This window comes from Haemorhous mexicanus, chromosome 14 (assembly GCF_027477595.1).
Source record: "Haemorhous mexicanus isolate bHaeMex1 chromosome 14, bHaeMex1.pri, whole genome shotgun sequence".
NCBI classification, from domain to species: domain Eukaryota; kingdom Metazoa; phylum Chordata; class Aves; order Passeriformes; family Fringillidae; genus Haemorhous; species Haemorhous mexicanus.
In genome coordinates, this window is record NC_082354.1 from 11,142,454 (window position 1) to 11,162,801 (window position 20,348).

A 20,348-nucleotide genomic window follows, 5' to 3' on the forward strand; every position below is an offset into this window, starting at 1 on the left:
AGTGATTTTTCCATATTTCTAAGTTGAGTCACAATGAGAATCTCACCAAGTGGAGAATGTTAAAAACAGTAGATAGCTGTAATTACCCTTGTTTTACACTCCTTTTTGAATAAAGAATTCTTTACAATATATTGATGTTTGCACCAGTGCCTGTCTCATATGGTGCCAGTGTAGTAATGAGCAAAAGGCTATGCTGCCACTTTATAAAAAAAGTGCTTGCTCTCCTTCTGATAAAGAAACTCTACTCTCTTCTGCTGGTAATAAAGCTGAATTACAGGGCAGGACCACCAGGAGGTTCAGGGTCTAGGTCAAACCAGAACAGCTTTTGGGTTGTAAAATAATTACTAGCTGGCTGATTTGTGTGACTGAATGTGTATGTGTGCAGCACAAGAGAAGCAGCAGCAACCCATGCCTTGTGCTGGCCCTGTGGTGTTGGTGAGGTCAGGTTTTTAGCTACTAAATGTTCTCTTTAAGTTGTTAATTTCTGCTTTTGCTGTAATCTGGGCTGGATGTTCTGTTTAGTATTTTTGCGTAATACAATATTTGACAAATCAGAATGATCAGTGCTGTATTTATAGATGATCCAGATTGTTTTTCTGCTGATAAATCAGGTTCAAGTTTAGCTGCAAAGAATTAATTGTAAAAGTTGATGCATTTGTGTTTCAGAAACAGTATGAGAATGAAAATAAGCTTTTCTGCTCTGTCCTTCTCCACTAGGATGTTTCAATCTTGATCCTAACAGAGTTTTGGATATCATCCTAGAAGTCTATGAGTGCAGGCCTGAGTATGATGATTTCTTTGTACCACTGATAGAGTCTTACATGTACATGTGTGAACCTCAAACTCTATGCCATATCCTTGGGTTCAAATTCAAATTTTATCAGGTATGTATTTCCATTATTGTCGTTGGTGGTTGAACTGCAGTTAACAGATTTTCTGCAGTTGTGGGGTTTTTTTTGTATTTTCTTTGTTTTTGGTTTTTTTTTTGTTTTTTTTTTGGTTTTTTGTGGTTTTTTTTTTTTGGTTTTTTTTTTTTTGGTTGATTTAGGATTTTTTTGTGTGGTTTTTTTTAACACATAGAAATTAGTTTTTAAGTTGTAAAATTCTGGTATTAAAAGCAATAATTTCATTATTTGAGTGGGAGTCTCTTGCCATATTTTACAGGAGAATGCTTAATGTTCTCTTAAAAGAGCTGAAAACAATCTTGATACCTTCCACTTGAACTTGTAGAGTTATGTAAGGACTGGCATGAACAAAGGGACTGTGCATTATAATCAGGACTTATCCCCAGGAGTGAGAAGCATGTTTGCAGGGGACTCATAGTTGATATTTGATAAAATACTCAAGGGTTTTTTTTAAATGCATAGTTAGGAATTGCATACAAGATTGCACCATAGGGTGTGAAGGTAAAGGTTTTGTTTCTGAAAATACTGAATGTGTATTACAGTAAAGTCTAGTGACTTGGAAGTAATAGCTGTTAAATAACATGGTAACAAGGAGAACTGTGGGTTAATGTTTTTCATCTGAACAGAAATGTAGTGGTTCCTGTTTTATAATCTTCTGCTGTGGTCTGATTACTTTGTTCTTAAATTTTGATGCTGTCCATTTTAGGATCCAAGTGGTGAGACCCCTTCCTCCTTATACAGAGTTGCTGCTGTCCTTTTGCAACATAATCTCATAGATTTGGAAGATCTTTATGTTCATGTAAGTGACAGTACTACTCTGCTAGATGCCAAAGCTAAGGACATTTTAAAAAAAGAAAATCAGATACTTTATCCTATTTTTAAATTTTCAAGTTTGTGATATTCTGTGTAATTCTGTAGGTGTACAATATTGAGTGATTCTTAAAATTTTCAGTGCTTTCTTTATGCCACATATTCAGATAAGCACACATTGAAGTATAAATGCTGATAAACTTTATTTGAATTATCTGTGTAACATTCTCCAGATTGTTTACCTTCTGGCAGAGTAGGAAGTTGGAGGTAAATGCCTAAGTAACCTTCCTTTAGAATCAGTTTTTGAGAAAAGTGCTAGGACAATCAGCTCCAAACATTGTTCTAGTTTAATAGAGGGTTATTATTTTTTTAAATGCTTGCAGGTTCCTGAATAGACCTCTCATTCTCTATGAAAATTCTTACCATTTGTTAGGTTGAAGGAAGGAAATGAACTTAGGTGTTCAGATATAATCAGAGACTTATTCTTTTATAAACCAACATTCCAGTTTGGTGAATGGTTAACAGGATGTTGTAGTTATCAAATTAATTTTACATTATACAAGAATTTTTAATTTCACAATATCCATTTATAGTCTTAAGAAATTTAAGATTCAACTCTTCCACTGAAATCAAGGAAAGAGTTATAGTTACATCTGTGGAAAGTTTGGAATGTAGTCCTGCCATTAATTTGTTTGGCATTTTGTAGCCTTGTTCACAATCTCATCAATATTGAGTTGCCAATAACTGTCCTTGGCTTCATAGGAGTATTTTGGCTGAAAATGTGTTGGGTGGAGCAAGAGTAGGAGTGCATGTCTCAGATAATTGGTGTGGAGTGAGGAATGTGTGATGATAAAGCTTGTTTTGAAGAGAGTGTTTGTAAGCTTAAAAAACATGCTCAGACTTGGGCTTACAGTTGTCTGTGCAATCTCAGCTCAGACTTGTGCAGGTATGGGCATGTTTTATTCCAGTCTCAGGCTTGAGGGTCCCTGCAGTCATTTGCACTGTTCACCTGCATGGTGGTGATTCTCAGTCTCATTCCAGGATCTCTCTGCCTGCCTCTATCTCTGCATGTTTGAGATGGTGCATTTTTTTAAATCTCTTTTCAGTTCAGGCTTAATTTAACTTGCCTTGAAAGTTTCTATCAAATAATTAGTGTGTAGGTGTTGAGTCTGGAGGGATGTTCGTTGTGTGGCTCCCATAGGAGAGCACTGCCAGGATTATAACTCTCATTTAGAATGTTCTCCCCACTTCTGCCCTCCCTTCCCTTCCAAGCCTGTAAAAACTGTTCTCAAATAGTGTGTGTATACCCACAGCTATATAGAGTGTATGGCATCCTAAAGATACAATTTACCCATTCAATTTCCACACTAGCTGCTTCTTGGTGAAGCTCATTTCTGTGAAATGGAGGAATTCTTTCCTCCTTCAATGATCAGTTTGGCAAAGAAAAACCAATAAAAATCTTTTGTTAAAACCATTAGAAGAAAAGATGAGTGCATCAAAGAGGTCATGACTCTGCAGTAAGTTGATGACTTACTTGCAGGGAAAGTGTAATCTTGGTTTCAGGAGCTAAATTAAAGTTTTGGCTTTGTCAGAAAAAGAGTTTTTCTTTTGTCTCACAAACTTGACTTTTTAATCTCTGAGTGTACGTTTATATTCCTCACCCTGATTATTCTCAAGTACAAGGCTGTGCTGAGGTTTTTTACATACTAGGTACTTTATTTAAGATGGTTTTTAAAGAATATATATTATATGTTTTTAGTCCACATTGCCCATAAATAAAAAATTAGGTAAGCTTTAAATGTTACTTCTTTAAAATAAATGTGTAATGAAAGTGTGTGGCTAAGTAGGTTACCTGGTTTTCCTTGGTGATTAAATTTTTCTTTCCTTTGGTGAGCAAAATTTTGAATATTCAATTGGATTAAAGGCACTGACTTGTGTTAATGTTATCATGCATGATGTGTGTAATTGTCGCCATAAAGCTATAGCTGGATGGTAAATTGGAGGGCAAGGGGGACCCAGACAACAAATGGTTGTGAAGAAGTAGAGTGGTATTCTTTCTCATGAGCCCTTGATTTTCAGAATGGTTTGCTATTAGTGTAACTCCCTGTTTGGGATGATGGCAGCAAGGAAAAGAAACTGGTACCCTGAAACACTGTCAGATTAGCAACAAGAAAGGCCAAAGATCTTCTCCGAGCTCAGGTGATCTACAGTAACAGTTGGTCTCTTCAATTTTGAGATATAATGTTCTGTTTTTCAGCTTCTACCAGGGGATAATGCCATCATTGAGGAGCACAAGCGAGAGATAGTGGAAGCTAAACAAATTGTCAGAAAACTTACTATGGTTGTCTTATCATCTGAAAAGACTGAAGAAAAGGAGAAAGAAAAGGAAAAAGAGGAGGAGAAAACTGAAAAGGTGTGACTGAGTAGCTTTCTTTTTAGTAACATTATTTGAATTACATTAAACAAAACAATTGTTACAAAAACGTACTTACATTTATTTGAAAAACAGTTACATGCTTCTTGTATTAGATGGCTTGTATTAGTCTTCCAACCACACTTCTGTTATACTGAATGTACAAAAATGCATGGTTTGGTGTTTGTTCTGTATCTCTGTACATAAAATATTCTTGGTTGAATGGCTAATTGATTTCTTCCTTCCCTTTTTGTTGTATTGGCTTCACTAAGTATGCCCCAGCATTTATACACTTCACAGCCTTTAACAGCTGCACTTCTAGGATTCATGATAGTATAATCCTGGTTGATTTCATAAAAATAACTACATTAGTTCTCTCAATCAAGAATTGGGACATAAAGAATTGCCAGACTTAGGAAAGTTGGTATAATTATCCAGCATTGTAGAAGAAGCTTATAACTGAGGATTTTTACCTGTAACTGCTCACTGTGCTTTCTTTTAAGCCTGTATCTCCATATGTGTAAATTTATTCTGTTGATTTAAGTTCCTACTAAGTTAGATTTATGGTGCTCTAGGTTTAATTTGATTTAGTGTGTCAAAGCCTTTTTTATAAACAAAGTTTCTTGATCTCTTAGAGGCCGTTATGTTGTCATCTTCATTTGAGTACTTAAGTACTTAAACACCTTATTTAAAACAAAAAAAGAAAAATGCTTGATATATGCATTTTTTAGTTGCATCCTGGAGTGGGAGGAGGGATCCATCAGTCTTGGTGGTTTCTGTTCTTGAATTTGTGTATCCTTCTGTATTCCTTATCAGTCTGGTTTGTCTACCTATTCCTACTTCTTCTACACCACCTTGATTCTGTTAATCTCTGACCTTTCTTTCTCCTTTCATTTTTCTTTTCTGCCTTGAAAAACTAATTCCATTTTCTTCCCTCAGTCACTGCCCTCTGACTCTCAACTGCAGCCACAGCTGCTGCCTATTTCTTTCACTCACTTGAAATTTCTGATCTCCTCCCTTTTGCTTACACCACATTGCTTTGGCCCACCTTCTCTGCTGTCAGAGGGGGCTGCCCAGAATTTTCTGAAGTGTGCTTGTCACCCTCTTCTGACAGAAAAATAAACTCTTGATGGGACATGGGGAATGTACACGTTGCAAGTAATGTCAGAGGAATTAAGAGCTTTCATGACTAAGCTTTAGAATTAAGAACTAGGGAATTTTAAGCTTTAGCAGAAAGTGCAGCATTTTTCTGAAGGATTAAAATGACAAAGTCTGCGCCTGTGTGTTGGGAAAATTAAGAGCTGTACTTAACAGAAACCAATTTCTGTGACTGCACGCGCTGTTATGCAATGCATGGCGTTTCTTAAAAAGCTTATTTCTATGTTAAAAGTATTTTTGTATGTGCTTAGCTGTGCACTTCATAGCAGTTAGGGGAGTAACTACATGTGAAAGGTGTTGTCAGCCTAAGTTTGAGCACATTGTATCCAGCACATAATTTAATGTACTATTTTTGATACAGTATTATGGAATAAATGCCTGCATAAGGAAAGCAATGTTTAAAAAGTATTGACCTGACTCGTTTTTAGATCCATAATGTGGTTATTTTGTGTGGTTAAAATTCATTATTATCTCATGACTAACATAAATAATTTAGTCTTGACAAATGTGCTGCCCACTTTTGCCTTTTAAGGTGCATTTGCTGTAACTGTGTGATAGGACATCCAGACAGGTCATAGTGTGGGCAGCAGGAATGGGTTTGACAGCAGCTCCAGACTGATCCCTCTGTGCCAGACGTGTCTTGGCTTTTGGAGAGCTCATGTCAGAACTTGCTTACTCAAAAGTCAAGCAGCGTGTGAGCTCCATAAGTTCAGCATGAATAGAGACCTGACTTGGTTTTGCTGTGCATTTTACCATGGGCTGTGCTGTTTTCTGTTTTCAAAACTATCAGAAAAATATTTGCCAGTGTTAGTTTTAAAAGGGAAAAAAACCCACTAAAACCACACAAACTGTAGAAGCAAAGGAGTGTCTGTTTTGTAATTATTGTTCTTGTAATTATTGTTCTTGTCAGTCAACCTTCTCTGCTTGTGTGGTTTAAATAAAATTATATTTTGCTTTAAAATAACAAAACCATTTTGTCCTAGACTTGTAATCATCCTTCCCTGGGTGTAAACATCATTTTGGACTTGTAGTTACTTACAGCTAGTTTTCCTTACTGTTAGTCACTTAGGAATAGACTTTTAGCTTGGGGGCCAGGGAAAACCAATTTATAACAATAAAATATATCAATACTATGCCCCTGAAAAGGTGCTTCAAGGCATGATCTTAGAGTCCTGTTTCCTCTTATGCCTGTTATGCAAAGGGAATTTTGGAAGACTGTGTAGACTTGCACTTAAGTCTAGAGTCTCCTAGAATAGATGCTAGTGTGAAACTTGTTGTACAGGCACGCTAGGATGGAGAAAGGGTTTGAGTGTGGCTTAGCTTTTTTTTAATTCTAATCTGCTTTTGCAAGAGAAGTTTGTGCTTTTAAACCCAGAAAAACACACAGCATAAAGGATTCTCAAGTGCTTGCATTGTTCTTAAAATGTCCTGTAAGGAAATAAGCTGCAATAGATTGTGACAGTTTGAAAAAAATACGTGATCACACATACATCAGACAACTTTATAAATTTCAGTTTTATTTTTAACTTTTTCCTCGATCTAGATGTTAAATTCTACATGGATTTGTTTATAACTTCTTTTGAGGTTTTCTTACTGTCTAAATGTCTAGCTAAGTTTTATTTTGCATATGTTTTTATTACAGAGTTGATGTACAAGGCTTTTTTCTCTCCCTGTGGATCACAGCTACTTAAGGAGAATTATTAAGGAGACTTTATGAACACACTTTTTCTTTATTGTCTTGCAGCCTCCTGATAATCAAAAACTTGGCTTATTGGAAGCCCTATTGAAAATTGGTGATTGGCACCATGCACAAAGTATCATGGATCAGATGCCTCCATTTTACTCTACTTCGCACAAGCCGATTGCGATCGCGCTTTGCCAGCTCGTCCACGTGACCATTGAGCCCCTGTACCGCAGGTAAAGGGGCAGCCACAATTCTGCTGCTGCACAGGGGAAAAACAGTTTCTTTACAGCATGAAATTCACTGATAAGCCTAATTATAAATACATTTCTAAAGTTTTCTCTTCTATTTCATGTGGAATGCTGCACATTTTATTTTTCAGGGTTGGTGTACCTAAAGGAGCTAAAGGGTCACCAATTTCCTCTTTGCCAAACAAGAGAGCACCAAAACAAGCAGAGAGCTTTGAGGAATTGAGAAAGGAAGTGTTCAACATGCTTTGTTACCTTGGTCCTCATCTGTCCCATGATCCCATTTTATTTGCAAAAGTAGTGCGCCTTGGAAAAGCATTTATGAAAGAGGTTGGTATGACACAATAGCTGGTCAAAACGTGAAAGATACCAATTACCAATTACTCTGACGTCAAAATATGCTTGTCTTGCGAATTGTGTGATATTCAAATGCTGAAACAGAAGATCTTGACTAAGGACAAACTTGGAGAATCTTATTGTAATTTTTTTCAATTTTATGATCTGTAAACATCTTTATGAACAACTTAAGGCACTTTAGATTTATAACCACAGATATTTAGTGATGTCTAATCTCCTGTTATGGCACTCATATTTTGAAATATTATTTGTGTCTGTAATGAAAAAACCCAACAGACATATGGTACTGACTGGAAGTCATTCTACATTATTACAGCAACAATGTAGTCAGCAAGGACTGATAACCTAATACATGTGCAGTACAAATAATTTCAGCTTTCAGTTCCAGCTAAGGAAGTTAGCTGGAGTTCCCAAGTTAGGTTACTTGGGAAACAGGGGATTTTGCATCCTTTTACTTCATTTTTTTTCCCCCTCTTCTGCTTGGTTAAAATGCTTCTGGTATTGATCTTGTGTCAGTGACGTATTTTTAGATGCTGCCAAGGATGAGTTCGATGTGGAAATCACTTCAAGTTGCCACCTTCACAAATTAACTGATCTCTTGAGATGGGTTAATGTCTTCTGACCATGTGTGTATTGAAGGATTGGCAGGATAACCTGTTTTAGAAGGTTTAAAGTTGAATTTATGTTCTGAAGTCCTTTAAAATGTACTCAGTAGTTCAGATTGAGCCTAATGAGTTCTTCTGCTGCTTTTCTGGCAGTTTGCTATTTACCTGATTTATTCTCAAGTCAGCAATAGGGGGTTTAATTTTTTTTTGAAACAGCCACTTAGAGAAACTTTGGAATAAATAATTTTTAAATTGCTATTATTATCAATGAACAACCAGTCTACCTCCTCAAAACTTAAAAACCATGGGTTTTGTTGCCCAGCATTTTATTTTAATGTACAACAGAAAATTGGAGAGGTTGATTGATCTAAGTGGTACTGGAGGAGAAGTTTTCTGTTTTATAACTTTTTTTTCCTTAAAAATATTTTTATTTCAATTGCAACTAGCAAATATTGGAATACTCATAATTTATATAGCACCTGAGGGGAGGCTTTCATGTCCAGCTGTACCTGATGATGCAGAGCTAAGAACACAGATAATTCTTGGGATTGAAGATCTTTTTGTTCAAAATAGCAGGTTTTGTCAAGAGAATTTATTTTTGTTCGGTTCCAAGACGCTGTGATAGGGTTAGAGACCTACAATAACTTTGGGTTCCATGTAGTCTTTGTAATAAAATCAGGGAAGCTTCAACTCTCTCCCTACTTCCATATTTCTGTATAATTTCTTGGCATCTTCTCATCCAGAATGGGCAAATACTCCAATTTCGTAGCATGCTCATTTCTTGCTGGCCAGTTAGAAGACTGATATGAATTCAGCGATACCTATTTTGCACTGACAGTGCAGTCCAGTTGGAAATTAAAATTTTAAGGGATTACTGCATTTTATTGCTGTCAGCAGACTATTAGAACTACTTTGTAATTGAAATATTGATGGTTTGTGAGAAAGCCCTGTTTCTGAGGGTATGTACACTGGAATGCAGATTACATGGTTATAGGAATCTCTTGTGCAGGTTTACTGTAAATATACTTATATGACAGTTTAATGTATTTCTGACAAGAATGAGCAACATTTTAGCTATTTGCTCTAGGTTGGAACTGTGAAGAAATTCGTCAGTGACAGAGTGGTTAAGGTAACTAGGGAAAGTTATTTTTAATGCATTGTTGCCATCAGCATGTTCTAGTTGTGAAATTACATTTAACACACAGTAGAAATACTTGTAACTGAAGGTAATTTGACTCTAAGTTAACCCATACAGTAGTTAAAAAGTTAGACTACTAACATTGCACTGCAGCTTTCATGCTAAAGTGTACCTTTAAAATAATTGTGCGCTTACTGGTGTGATAGCTTAATATGCTTTTCATGGTGAGTGGAGCAAGCAGAGAGAAAAAGTAATTTAATAACGAAGACTAAAAGCTTAAGAGGGTGTTACTGTGAGAGAAAGATGGGGGAAATAATCTATGGCTGTTGGTAACTGCATTGGAGGTCCTCAGAGTTTTTAGGTAGAAGGTGAATGCTTAGGTAATTTTTTTCCTCTCCAGTAAGAAAATTCAATATTTCACATGTAATAGCAAGTTTCCTTGTAGCTCTAGCTATTATTTCTTTTTGGACAAAATTGTACAAAGCCACTCTGTATGTAAGGAATGTGTTTCATCCATGCATTTGAATTTCTATTTAAAAATACTTTAATGCTGGCAGATATGGCAAATTAAACATTTAAGAGATGCTTGGCCCTTCAGGTTTATGCTTTTGCTGAGATAGCTCTTTTCTGAAACTGTAACTGTTACATTAACTGTGCTACAGTTAACATGGTTGTCTTTGTTATAGTTTCAGTCTGATGGAAGCAAACAGGAAGATAAAGAGAAAATGGTGAGTTTTGGAGGAAAGTGTTTTTATGCAAGATTGTAGTGGTGACCAAATGTGCATTTTATTTCTTATTTCCTTGGGATGAGCTGCAAATCCTCCAGCTATTTATTCTATAAATACACTTCATGGTGGGGAAAAACATAGAGAAAAGACAGATTGGAAGCAGGAGAGATGTTTATTGATACAATGATTTTTTCTTGAATTGCTTAATTTATTTACTTCAGAATTTTCAAATTTATTATCAAGATTGTTCACAATGAATCCAAGTTTTCAGTAGAAATCCAGCTTGCAAAAACAAGAGGTTTTTTTTTAAATCAGTAAGTGGGTTTTCAATATGAAGTTTCTGCAGTTTTCATTGTTACTTGTTCCTCTTTCTCGTTTATCCTGATTTCCTGAATCATCACAGAGAAAATCCCTTCTGGGTTTTTTGTTTTGTTTTGGTTGTTTTTCATTGCTGCTGTAGTTATTCTAAAATAGCTCAGTGGAAAAGAGAAGTGTTTAAGAAAGGTTAAGGGTGGTAGGGTACTGAAAACAGGGAAATTGGAAATACGTCTTGTGGACGTGTATAACGCTTTTGGGTTTTTACCTGAAATTTTGAAAATTGAAGTAAAGATGAGGAATACCTTAATACATTGAAAGCAGTTGCCAAAAAGAATTTTTTCCTGTGTTGCACTTCATGCAAGTCCACACAATATCCATTTTTTAATGGTATGTTTGATTCAAAAGAGTGCAACCTGCCGAACATTGCAGCAGCTTTGTTCTAGTATCTTTTATAGGCAGATAAAATATTGACAGTGTCTGTAGTCCGTAAATTATTTATTGAATGATTTATGGTGGGAGATATTTCTAGGTCCTATTTAGATTTTTGTTCTGAAATTCTTAATCTTGTGGTGTACTTGTTTTTTTAATCAAATTTTCCATTTGTACATCTGTGCACTGCATGTATTACACTGCTTCTGGGGCACTTCCTGATAGTTACCTTGGGTTTTGTCTTTATCCCAGGAAACACTGTTCAGCTGTTTGTTGAGTATTACTGATCAAGTCTTGCTTCCATCTCTTTCCTTGATGGACTGCAATGCATGCATGTCTGAGGAATTATGGGGAATGTTCAAAACCTTTCCATACCAGTACCGGTGAGTAGAATGATTTGTTTCCATCCTTTGGAATGTGCTGCTGAATTATCAGTTCTGAAATTCCTTTTCCTGTATAACTTTTCCAGGTACCGTCTCTATGGGCAATGGAAGAATGAAACATACAATAGTCACCCACTGCTTGTGAAAGTTAAAGCTCAAACCATAGATCGAGCCAAATACATCATGAAGTAAGTAGTCTATTCCCATAAATAATTATGAATTGTACTACAGTGTTTTGCATATCACCAGCTGGAGAAAATTGACAAATACATTGCCTGTCTAATGACTTGGTAATTTCCCAAATAGTCCTTGTTCATTAAAGCATTTAATGTATTGTGGTTAAAAACCATCAAATAAGCAAGAACACAGACAAATTTGTTACCAATAAGGGTATATAATCTCTGAAAAATGTCCCATTAAATGACTTAAAACCATTTCCATGGGTATGGGTTTTGATAAATTGCTTTGCTTATGAAATGTACAAGTGCTACATAGTTCCTCTAGGTGTGGAGACTCTCCTCCAAAGAGTCTCAAGAATCTTGTAATGTTCTCAGTAGATTTGAATGTATGGCAGTGAGTTGAACAGAATGATTTATTCTCACCTTCAAGTGGGCTCACAGCAATTCCAGATTTACCTCACATTTGAAGTCACCATCATAGAATTAGGTTCTCCATTTGCCAAAAGCAGATGGTGTTGTGTTACAATGTGGATAATCAGAACCCTTCCATATAGGCAAGACAGTAATTGTTTCTGGATAAGAGACTTTGCACTCAGAGCTGTGAAAGCTAGGAACAACTGTTTTGATTCCCTTCTGACTTGCTGCATACACCATAAACCTTTCCCCCCTTCCCCTGTACAATGGATTTCACTTGTGCAGGTGAACCACAGTGCTGTCAGTTGTTGAAGGTCAACAGCTCTGTGTATAATTTACTGTCAGCTTCAGGTTTCAGGCAGAGCTCAGATCTTCAGTAGGAAATGCTGACAGTGGAACTGTAACAGAAAGAAAGAAATACTGGTTTTTGGTGAACTGAATGCAAAAAGAAATGACTGGTCTGTGGCTAAGTTAAATTTCCAGGAGCAACTAACAGCATCACATGGTAGTTTGGTGTATGTGCTACAGGTTTCACTGATGACTTTGGAAAGCAAAATGTTGGAAGTTAAAGGAAGAATATGGTCCATAGTAAGCAGAGGGACTTTTTGTACTGCCTGCATCTTGGAGGATTTCTCTATTTCCAGTTTTCAATGGATTAGCATTTCTGTGCTGAGATGTCTTGAAAACACATTTGCTATTGAGAATTTAGTCTTACAAAGACTTACAAAGATGTTTCTTCACTGAAACGGACCTGTTTTAATATTCTTCTAGCTTACCTTTTGTAAAATATGTTCTCTTTTACAGGCGTTTAACTAAGGAAAATGTGAAACCCTCTGGAAGACAAATTGGGAAGCTCAGCCACAGCAATCCTACAATTTTATTTGATTATGTATGTAGCTACATGTATTTCATGCTATTCATCCTGACAACAGATAATTGAAGTTCAGGAAGGGGCCTGAAGTTCTAATTTCATTATTTTTTACTTTTGATGCAAATCTTAAAATATAGTCATTTTTTAATAGTGCACATAGTAAGATACTAAATATGACTTAATAATACTTAATGACATATTAAATGTGGAAACATGTCTTGAGTAACCAACTGCAGAAAAAATTTAATTTGAGATGGCAGAGGTGGATCTCAGGTACAGGGATTGCCGATCAGGTTATGCAGAATGTGAATTCAGATGAAGTTGCTCTGACAGCTGTCTATGAGTGGGTTGGAGAAAGATCAGAGTCTTCCATTTAGAAGAAAACTTAAAACTTTGAAGTCTGAAATAGACCTACAAAGCTGAGAAGGATTTTTAAGATTGCTTGTTGCTACAGAGGGCTGGAGAGGTGTAAAAATGTGTTGATGGGCCTCCACCTTATTCACAAATGTGGCCCAAGAGTATGGATTTACCAGTTTTTAGATTGTACTTGAAGAAATTACTGCTGCAGTATACACACGTGTGTCATGTTCCGAAGAGACCATCCTAGAACTTGATTAATGCAGCATACTTGTAGTCTTTCATGACCTATCTTCATGGTTTTGGGGTTTTTTTAAAATAGTCTTTTATTACTGTATGTAGCAACAGGAAATCCTGCTGCTAAGGTTTAGGATTCTTAAGAAATATTAGGAAAAAAAAGTTTTCGTTATTTTGCTTATAATTGAAAAAAGAAATTATACAGAATTGTTTGTACATGTTAGAGACATGTTTCACTGGTATCTTTAAGGTACTAGATAGATTAATGAGATTGCCTGTTTTCTTTGACAGTTGTTTAGGACCTTTGAAAAATTAATTTTAAGCATGTTTTCTGTAGGTTTTGAAGACAAGTATTGTTAAATGCTTTTATTATGTGAAAGATAAGGAATACTGTCCCTGTTCAGCTGAATGTCTGTTGTAACTTGCAGATTTTATCACAAATACAAAAATATGATAACTTGATAACTCCGGTTGTTGATTCGCTGAAATACCTCACTTCCCTGAACTATGATGTCTTGGCATGTATCCTTTGATTTAAATTACTGCATCACTGATTGATAAAGCTGCAGTTGTAGCCAGATTAAGTGTGTTATCTGTGAGTAAATATTGCCTCTGTTTTCTCTTCTTGCTGCTTTTTGCTCTAAATCTTAGTGAAGTTTACAAATACCTTTGCGTTTGTAGTGGTTTATGGAACCCTCTCTATTATTCTTTCACACTATGAAAATGATTCTTTGTTTTTACTACTTTCAGTCTTGAAGGCATAGTGATCTTGTAAATAGTGAGGTAAATATTGCTTTTAGGCTAGTATTTTATGGTTTTTTTTCAAACCATTGTTACATTAGTGATTGCTGTACTTATATATTGTGTTCATATATAACAAAAGCCAGAAAAACAAGTCCCTGTAACTTCTGTGTTTGTAAGTTGAAGAAAAATACTCTCTTTAACTTCGCTAAAGATTGTATCATTGAAGCATTGGCAAACCCTGAGAAGGAGAGAATGAAGCATGATGACACTACAATCTCAAGCTGGCTGCAGAGTTAGTATTCTTGTTTTATTTATTACAATGATGTTTAAAATATTTCACTTCCCCCATGATCTATTCAACCACTGATCATTATGATCAATATTTCACTTGTACCTACTGGCTAATATTTTAAGCAAAATGGAGACCTGACAAGTTTAATCAATAAGAATTTTTTTTCCGTTTCGTATTCCAGAAATGCATGTATTGCTAAGATGCCATATGCAGTTTGTTAAAGTTTGTTTAATAAACAGGTGCAGTCATAGCTGTTTCTCTTTGCTTTAGGTCTGGCAAGCTTTTGTGGTGCCGTTTTTCGAAAATACCCAATTGAACTCGCAGGCCTCCTGCAGTATGTAGCCAACCAGCTGAAAGCTGGCAAAAGGCAAGTATTGCACAATGGATCCTTATAAACTCTGTTTATATGAAGTGTTATTTAGGTGTTTACTGATACACAGGCGCTCGATGTAGTTGTTGCTCTAGTAGTGGCAAACTCCATTCAGAACACTGGAAAGGTTAAATAGCAGAAAGAGAATGATACACTCCTTAGTACATTGCTTTTCCTCTAATTGTATAGCTGTGACATTCTTGAAGCACTGATTTTTCATCTTTAACTTATTTTAATAGTTTTTTTAACAGCTAACCAGATAGGGGAAAGAACTTTCCAGTGTGTTATTTCATCATACACGTTATTGTACATTTGAAAAAACATAAGTATCCATTATATAAAGCAGTGAGATTGTTATAGTTTGTTTTTCGTTTCTCATAATGTCTTCTCTGCAGGGATGGCTCTTAACATTTCAATATTATTTAAATACTTTATCCAGTTTATTTGGTGGTAGTTGAATTGCTTATTTGTATGTCAATGTCAATCATAACTCAAAAACAAGGTATTCAATTAGATACCTTGTTTTTCCTTTTGTCTTTCTATTGTCATTACTTAGTATTATTGTTTCATTTACTTATTTAATTTTATCATATAGGTGAGTATCAACTTTTTTCTATTAGACATCCCCATATGGTTACTGAAAGGCACCTTACCAATGGTGATAACACAGCATGTTATTTTAGGGTAGTTATGTTGAGAAATGTAGTATTTTTCCCCTTCCCTGCAATGTAGACATTCAGTCTCATATGCTCCTCTGTCCCTACATTTTGTTCTGATGATGGCAATCACTTTGAGCTACAGAGGAAGGGTAAGTAGTGTTTATTGTCTTTCCTCAAAATCACATCTGTAAGTATTTTGGGGAAAAAAAAGTCATTGTAGTACTTGAGATCATAAAAATTAAATGGATTTACTGGTATGGCCAGTTTCATAGTACTGCAATATTCAGGTATTGGAGCTTATGTTGATATTGCACAGTTCCTAGACAGAAAACATAGTTATGGTTGGAGCAGCAAACAAAAATATAAGCCTCATGAATTATTTAAAGATGAAACTTTGTTTTGGAAGGGATGGGTAAATGATTTTATCAGTTAGTCACATGAATTTCAGAAGTTAACTGGAAAACATTGCTGCTTTGTGTGATTGGGATACAATTAACTATATTTCTGTTGAGTAAAAGTCATTGTCCTTATGGAATTCAGAGTAGGAAGTAAAACCTTGTCTCTGGGCAGGATGATTATTGAAGTGTTTTATATATTCTGTGTTTCAAGTAAAAATAGGATGTTTTCCATGTTTCCACGTGACCTCTCCAGACTAACTTTGCCAGTACATTTCTAAGGCTTTGCACTATTCTAGAAACCCTTAACAAAATATAAAATACTCATGAAATAACTGTATAGATAGAGTTTGAAACATGGACAGCAACAAAAGGGATCAGTAAGCTTTAATTGATCTGCTGATACTTAATAGCACCACATTCACTACCATCTTCAAATCCAGCTGTTGAATGACTGCAGTGCTTTTAAGTACTAGCTTTTTACTTGCAATAAAGAAATCCTTGTGCTTGACATACCAGTTTCTTCTTGAAAAAAAGAATGAAAATGTTGTTTAACATGCATTGTGGTGCTGCTTTGTAATATATATGAAATGTCATAGCTTCTGGTTCTTAAACAAATTGTCTTGTCTTTACTCCACTTTTCTGTTTCCTTTGCAGCTTTGATTTGCTTATTTTAAAAGAGGTAGTGCAGAAGATGGCAGGGATAGAAATTACTGAAGAAATGACCATGGAGCAGTTGGAAGCCATGACTGGTGGAGAACAACTGAAAGCTGAGGTGTGTTTGTGTTAAATTTAATAATAACTATTGCTTTTTGTTGGTGGTTCTAAAGACTCTGGTTCAAGAACTCTTGCAGCATAGCTGAGAAAGGTGTGTGCTTTATCAGAGTTGCCCCCTCTATTGAGCTTCCAGGCCTTGAGACAGGCAGCCAAGGCAGTGTAGATGTGAACTTAGTTCTTGTGCATCACATCATCTCACATTCAGGAGTGTTACATGACAGACCTGTGTATTCCGGCAGTCACTGAGCTTGGATGTGCTGCAGTCCTGCTGGCTCAGCCCTGCTCAGGGGGAGTAGCAAAAACTGATTAAAGCAGGCAAGACTGGTTAGTTTTTGATTCTTTTATACATACATTGCAGTAGAGGATCCAGAGAGTTTTACTGCTGGACAGGAAACTATTGCTGTTAATTCATCAGTATTTCTGCAGTCAGCTCAAACAGATTCCAGTTGTGATGTACTGTTTTCCAGCTTGGGTAACTTTTTCTGTCCTGTGCAGGGTGGATACTTTGGCCAAATCAGGAATACAAAGAAATCATCTCAGAGATTAAAAGATGCATTATTGGACCATGATCTTGCCCTCCCACTGTGCCTGCTTATGGCTCAACAGAGAAATGGTGTCGTCTTTCAAGAAGGAGGGGAAAAACATTTGAAGCTGGTGGGAAAACTGTATGATCAGGCAAGTGAAAACACCTGTATTTATGAGATCCCCTTCTTTCTGTTAACTTCAACTGTATCAGCACAATATGTGAGGATTGAGCACATAAGTTACAAAATTATATATGAAAATCTAGTATAATGAGTACAAATACATAGGATTTTTAAAACTAATTGCATGGTTGCTGTATTAAAATATATAGGTGTATTAAAAGTATATTATACTGATGAGTGACCTCTGAGTAAAAGAGCAAAGCATCCTTTGTCATAAAACGTTAAATTCTTATTAAAAGTTAAATTCTTCTTTTAAGTGTCCATTGTGTTTTTCTAATCTTACTTTGGTAGTGAAACTTCCTTTTTTTCAAAAATCATTCTGTTGCTGCCTTAGGCAGTAGGAACTAATTGCATTCCATTCTGGTAGAGTAGAATGCTCATGAGTTCTGCTGGCTTTTCTAGGTGGGGGTTTTTATTTTATTGTTCTTCCCCGATGAGAAATGTTTTGCTGTACTATTTGGTGTTAGCATTTTTAACAAGAAACAAAAAGGAAAAAAAGGCAAGCTTTGAAGCTCTCCCTAACTTAATTGTTGAACATAATAATAATAATGTTTGCTAACTTTGTATTTTTTTGCTTTGTAGTGCCATGATACCCTGGTACAGTTTGGTGGGTTTTTAGCATCCAATCTAAGCACAGAGGATTACATTAAGCGAGTGCCTTCTATTGATGTTCTCTGTAATGAGTTTCACACACCTCATGATGCTGCATTTTTCCTCTCAAGACCCATGTATGCACACCACATTTCAGTGAGTACAACTCTTCCATTTGTCTGCTTGTAGTGCTGCTCTGGTACGTGTTACCAGTATAAGTGGTAGGTTCCAGATAAAGTTTGTTGGCTAAATAAAACTTGCAAAGTTTTATTAGTAGAGTTAGGAATAGAATCTGTGGGCTGGAACAGGTTGTCCTTAATCTTCTTAAGAAATATGGCCCATGTGTCAACTTTCACACAACTGACAGGAGTGATAGCTGATGAAGTCACTTTTTTGGATGTCTTGGGTTATCAGTAGGAATTCTCCCCCTCCCTCTTCCCTCAAAGGTGTGTTCTTCTGCAGGTGTTTTTGATGGATTTTTGCTGTGGAGGAGTGTTGCAGCTGCCAAATGGTGTGCTATCTGAGGAAGTGTCAGAAATGAATTTGTTCCTGCATCTAAAAAGTTCAATATGGAGAGCAATTTTTACTTGGTGTAGCATAATGTGTTACTATAACAACAGGTAGCAGCATCAGTGAAGAATAATAAATCCATCCAATGAGGATGAAGACTAAAGTTCTGTATGAGGTTCTTCAGTGCTTTATGTACTGACATTTCACAAGTAAATGTTGTATAGAAAAGTTTTAGAGAAAAGTGAAACGATATTATTAAGTGTAATTTTTGTATATATAGATTACAGTTTATTTATTTTTTTTTATCCACAGTCAAAGTATGATGAACTAAAAAAAGCTGAGAAGGGAAATAAACAGCAGCACAAAGTTCACAAATACATTACGTCATGTGAGTTGGTGATGGCTCCTGTTCACGAAGCTGTGATTTCTCTGCACCTCCCTAAAGTCTGGGATGACATCAGCCCTCAGTTTTATGCTACATTCTGGTCTTTAACAATGTATGACCTTGCTGTGCCACACAGTAGCTATGACAGAGAAGTCAATAAACTTAAAGTCCAGATGAAAGCCATAGATGACAATCAGGAAATGGTATGTTGATATAATTTTGTGGTCCAATTTAAACTTTCTAGCCTTGAAAGAGTTTTTCATAAAGTACTATATTAAGCTTGTTTAGACCTGGGAAGTTTTATCACCTGGTTCATCCATACTGATTGCCACATTAACATAATTTGGATTGACTTTACTTCATAGCTCCCATATTAAAAGTTAGAGTAACTCCGCTAAGTGAAAATGACTGGAAAATCAGTTTCAGAAAGCAGTATCTTTTTCAGACACCTGTATCTGTGGTTTGTCTGTTGACTCTTGTCTTAACTATAGCCAGTGTTCATAAAAATCTGTTGATTATTAGAGCAGAACTTTTTTGAGTGAGAAGTTTTTCAAGTATTCTTTAGTGTTACCAGGAACTTATTGCTCTGTCTATAGCAAGTTTAGGTATAATACTAAAGGAGTTATGCTGACATTTTACAGCCTCCAAATAAAAAGAAAAAAGAAAAAGAACGTTGCACAGCTCTGCAGGACAAGCTCCTTGAAGAGGAGAAGAAGCAGTTGGAGCATGTGCAGAGGGTTCTACAGAGACTGAAACTAGAGAAAGATAACTGGCTTCTGGCAAGTAAGTGTCTCTAAGGGAAATGCTGTGGATGTTTTTGTAGTTGTCACTGTCTCCAGAACTTCCTTGCACTAATACTCTTAATGTTTATTTGAAAAATTGATTTTTTCTACATTGAGGTCTGTTGTAGCAAGGTATAATATTAGTTAGAATGTAATGTGTCTTTGCAAATGCTGAATAGTTGGTTTTCATAGAGAACTTTTTGTTTCTTGTGATGTCTCAAGACCTTTTAAATTTTGCCCTAATTTAGAAAATAAGTTAGAGATTGACCAGTTCAGTGGAAACTTGTAATTGCAAGCTGGCTTGTACTTGCTAACTGCAGTTAGAATGCTGCTAAATTAGTATAATTGCTACAGGACAAAAAACAGGCATGTGAAGTCTCAATGATTCATTTGAGTTAACTTGCTTTGTTTGAGTTCTGTGATTAGGAGCAATATGTCAGGGTTTGGGTGGTGGCATGAGCCCTGTTCCAATGACAAAATAAGTGTTCTGCCAGCCTAACAGCCCCATGCAGTGAAACAGCATGCTCATGTTTCATACAGCAGATATGCAGCAAGAAGAATCAAGTCTTTTCTCCTACAAAACATCTGTAATGTTTCATGTTGCTTGTGAACTCTGCTGGTATGGTTAATCTGAAATGTTTTTCTCTGGTCAGTTTTCTTCTCTGGATGAACTTTGAGTTTGTAACTGGAAGTAGTAGTTCGTCTGTCCCAAGAAGCCTAGCATAATCCAGTGGAAAAGAGTTTTGTTGTCCAACTCATGTAAGATCCATCCAACTGGTTTAATGAAGAAACACTGTTCCCTATAAGTATTTAATGTACTGTAGCAAATGAACTACAAGAAATTACTGGTTGAAATTTACTGCCTGATTAAAACTTGGTCTAGAAGTAACTTGGAAAATTTGTCT

The 20,348-nt window shown here is 35.9% G+C and overlaps 1 protein-coding gene across 4 annotated transcripts in view; it reads left to right on the forward strand.

Moving 5' to 3' along the window:
• The window catches only part of THOC2 (THO complex subunit 2), a 49,366-nt gene that overhangs the window by 12,621 nt on the left and 16,397 nt on the right, over positions 1-20,348 (forward strand). For all 4 annotated transcript variants that reach the window (XM_059859573.1, XM_059859575.1, XM_059859574.1 and 1 more), the window contains exons 8-24: positions 718-884; positions 1,612-1,704; positions 3,973-4,128; positions 7,031-7,203; positions 7,350-7,545; positions 10,002-10,043; positions 11,043-11,173; positions 11,260-11,361; positions 12,571-12,655; positions 13,660-13,753; positions 14,187-14,267; positions 14,538-14,634; positions 16,349-16,466; positions 16,964-17,143; positions 17,758-17,922; positions 18,589-18,864; positions 19,303-19,444. In XM_059859573.1, the coding sequence (XP_059715556.1) occupies positions 718-884; positions 1,612-1,704; positions 3,973-4,128; positions 7,031-7,203; positions 7,350-7,545; positions 10,002-10,043; positions 11,043-11,173; positions 11,260-11,361; positions 12,571-12,655; positions 13,660-13,753; positions 14,187-14,267; positions 14,538-14,634; positions 16,349-16,466; positions 16,964-17,143; positions 17,758-17,922; positions 18,589-18,864; positions 19,303-19,444 (2,298 nt within the window). The remainder of the gene's footprint in view (positions 1-717; positions 885-1,611; positions 1,705-3,972; positions 4,129-7,030; positions 7,204-7,349; positions 7,546-10,001; positions 10,044-11,042; positions 11,174-11,259; positions 11,362-12,570; positions 12,656-13,659; positions 13,754-14,186; positions 14,268-14,537; positions 14,635-16,348; positions 16,467-16,963; positions 17,144-17,757; positions 17,923-18,588; positions 18,865-19,302; positions 19,445-20,348) is intronic.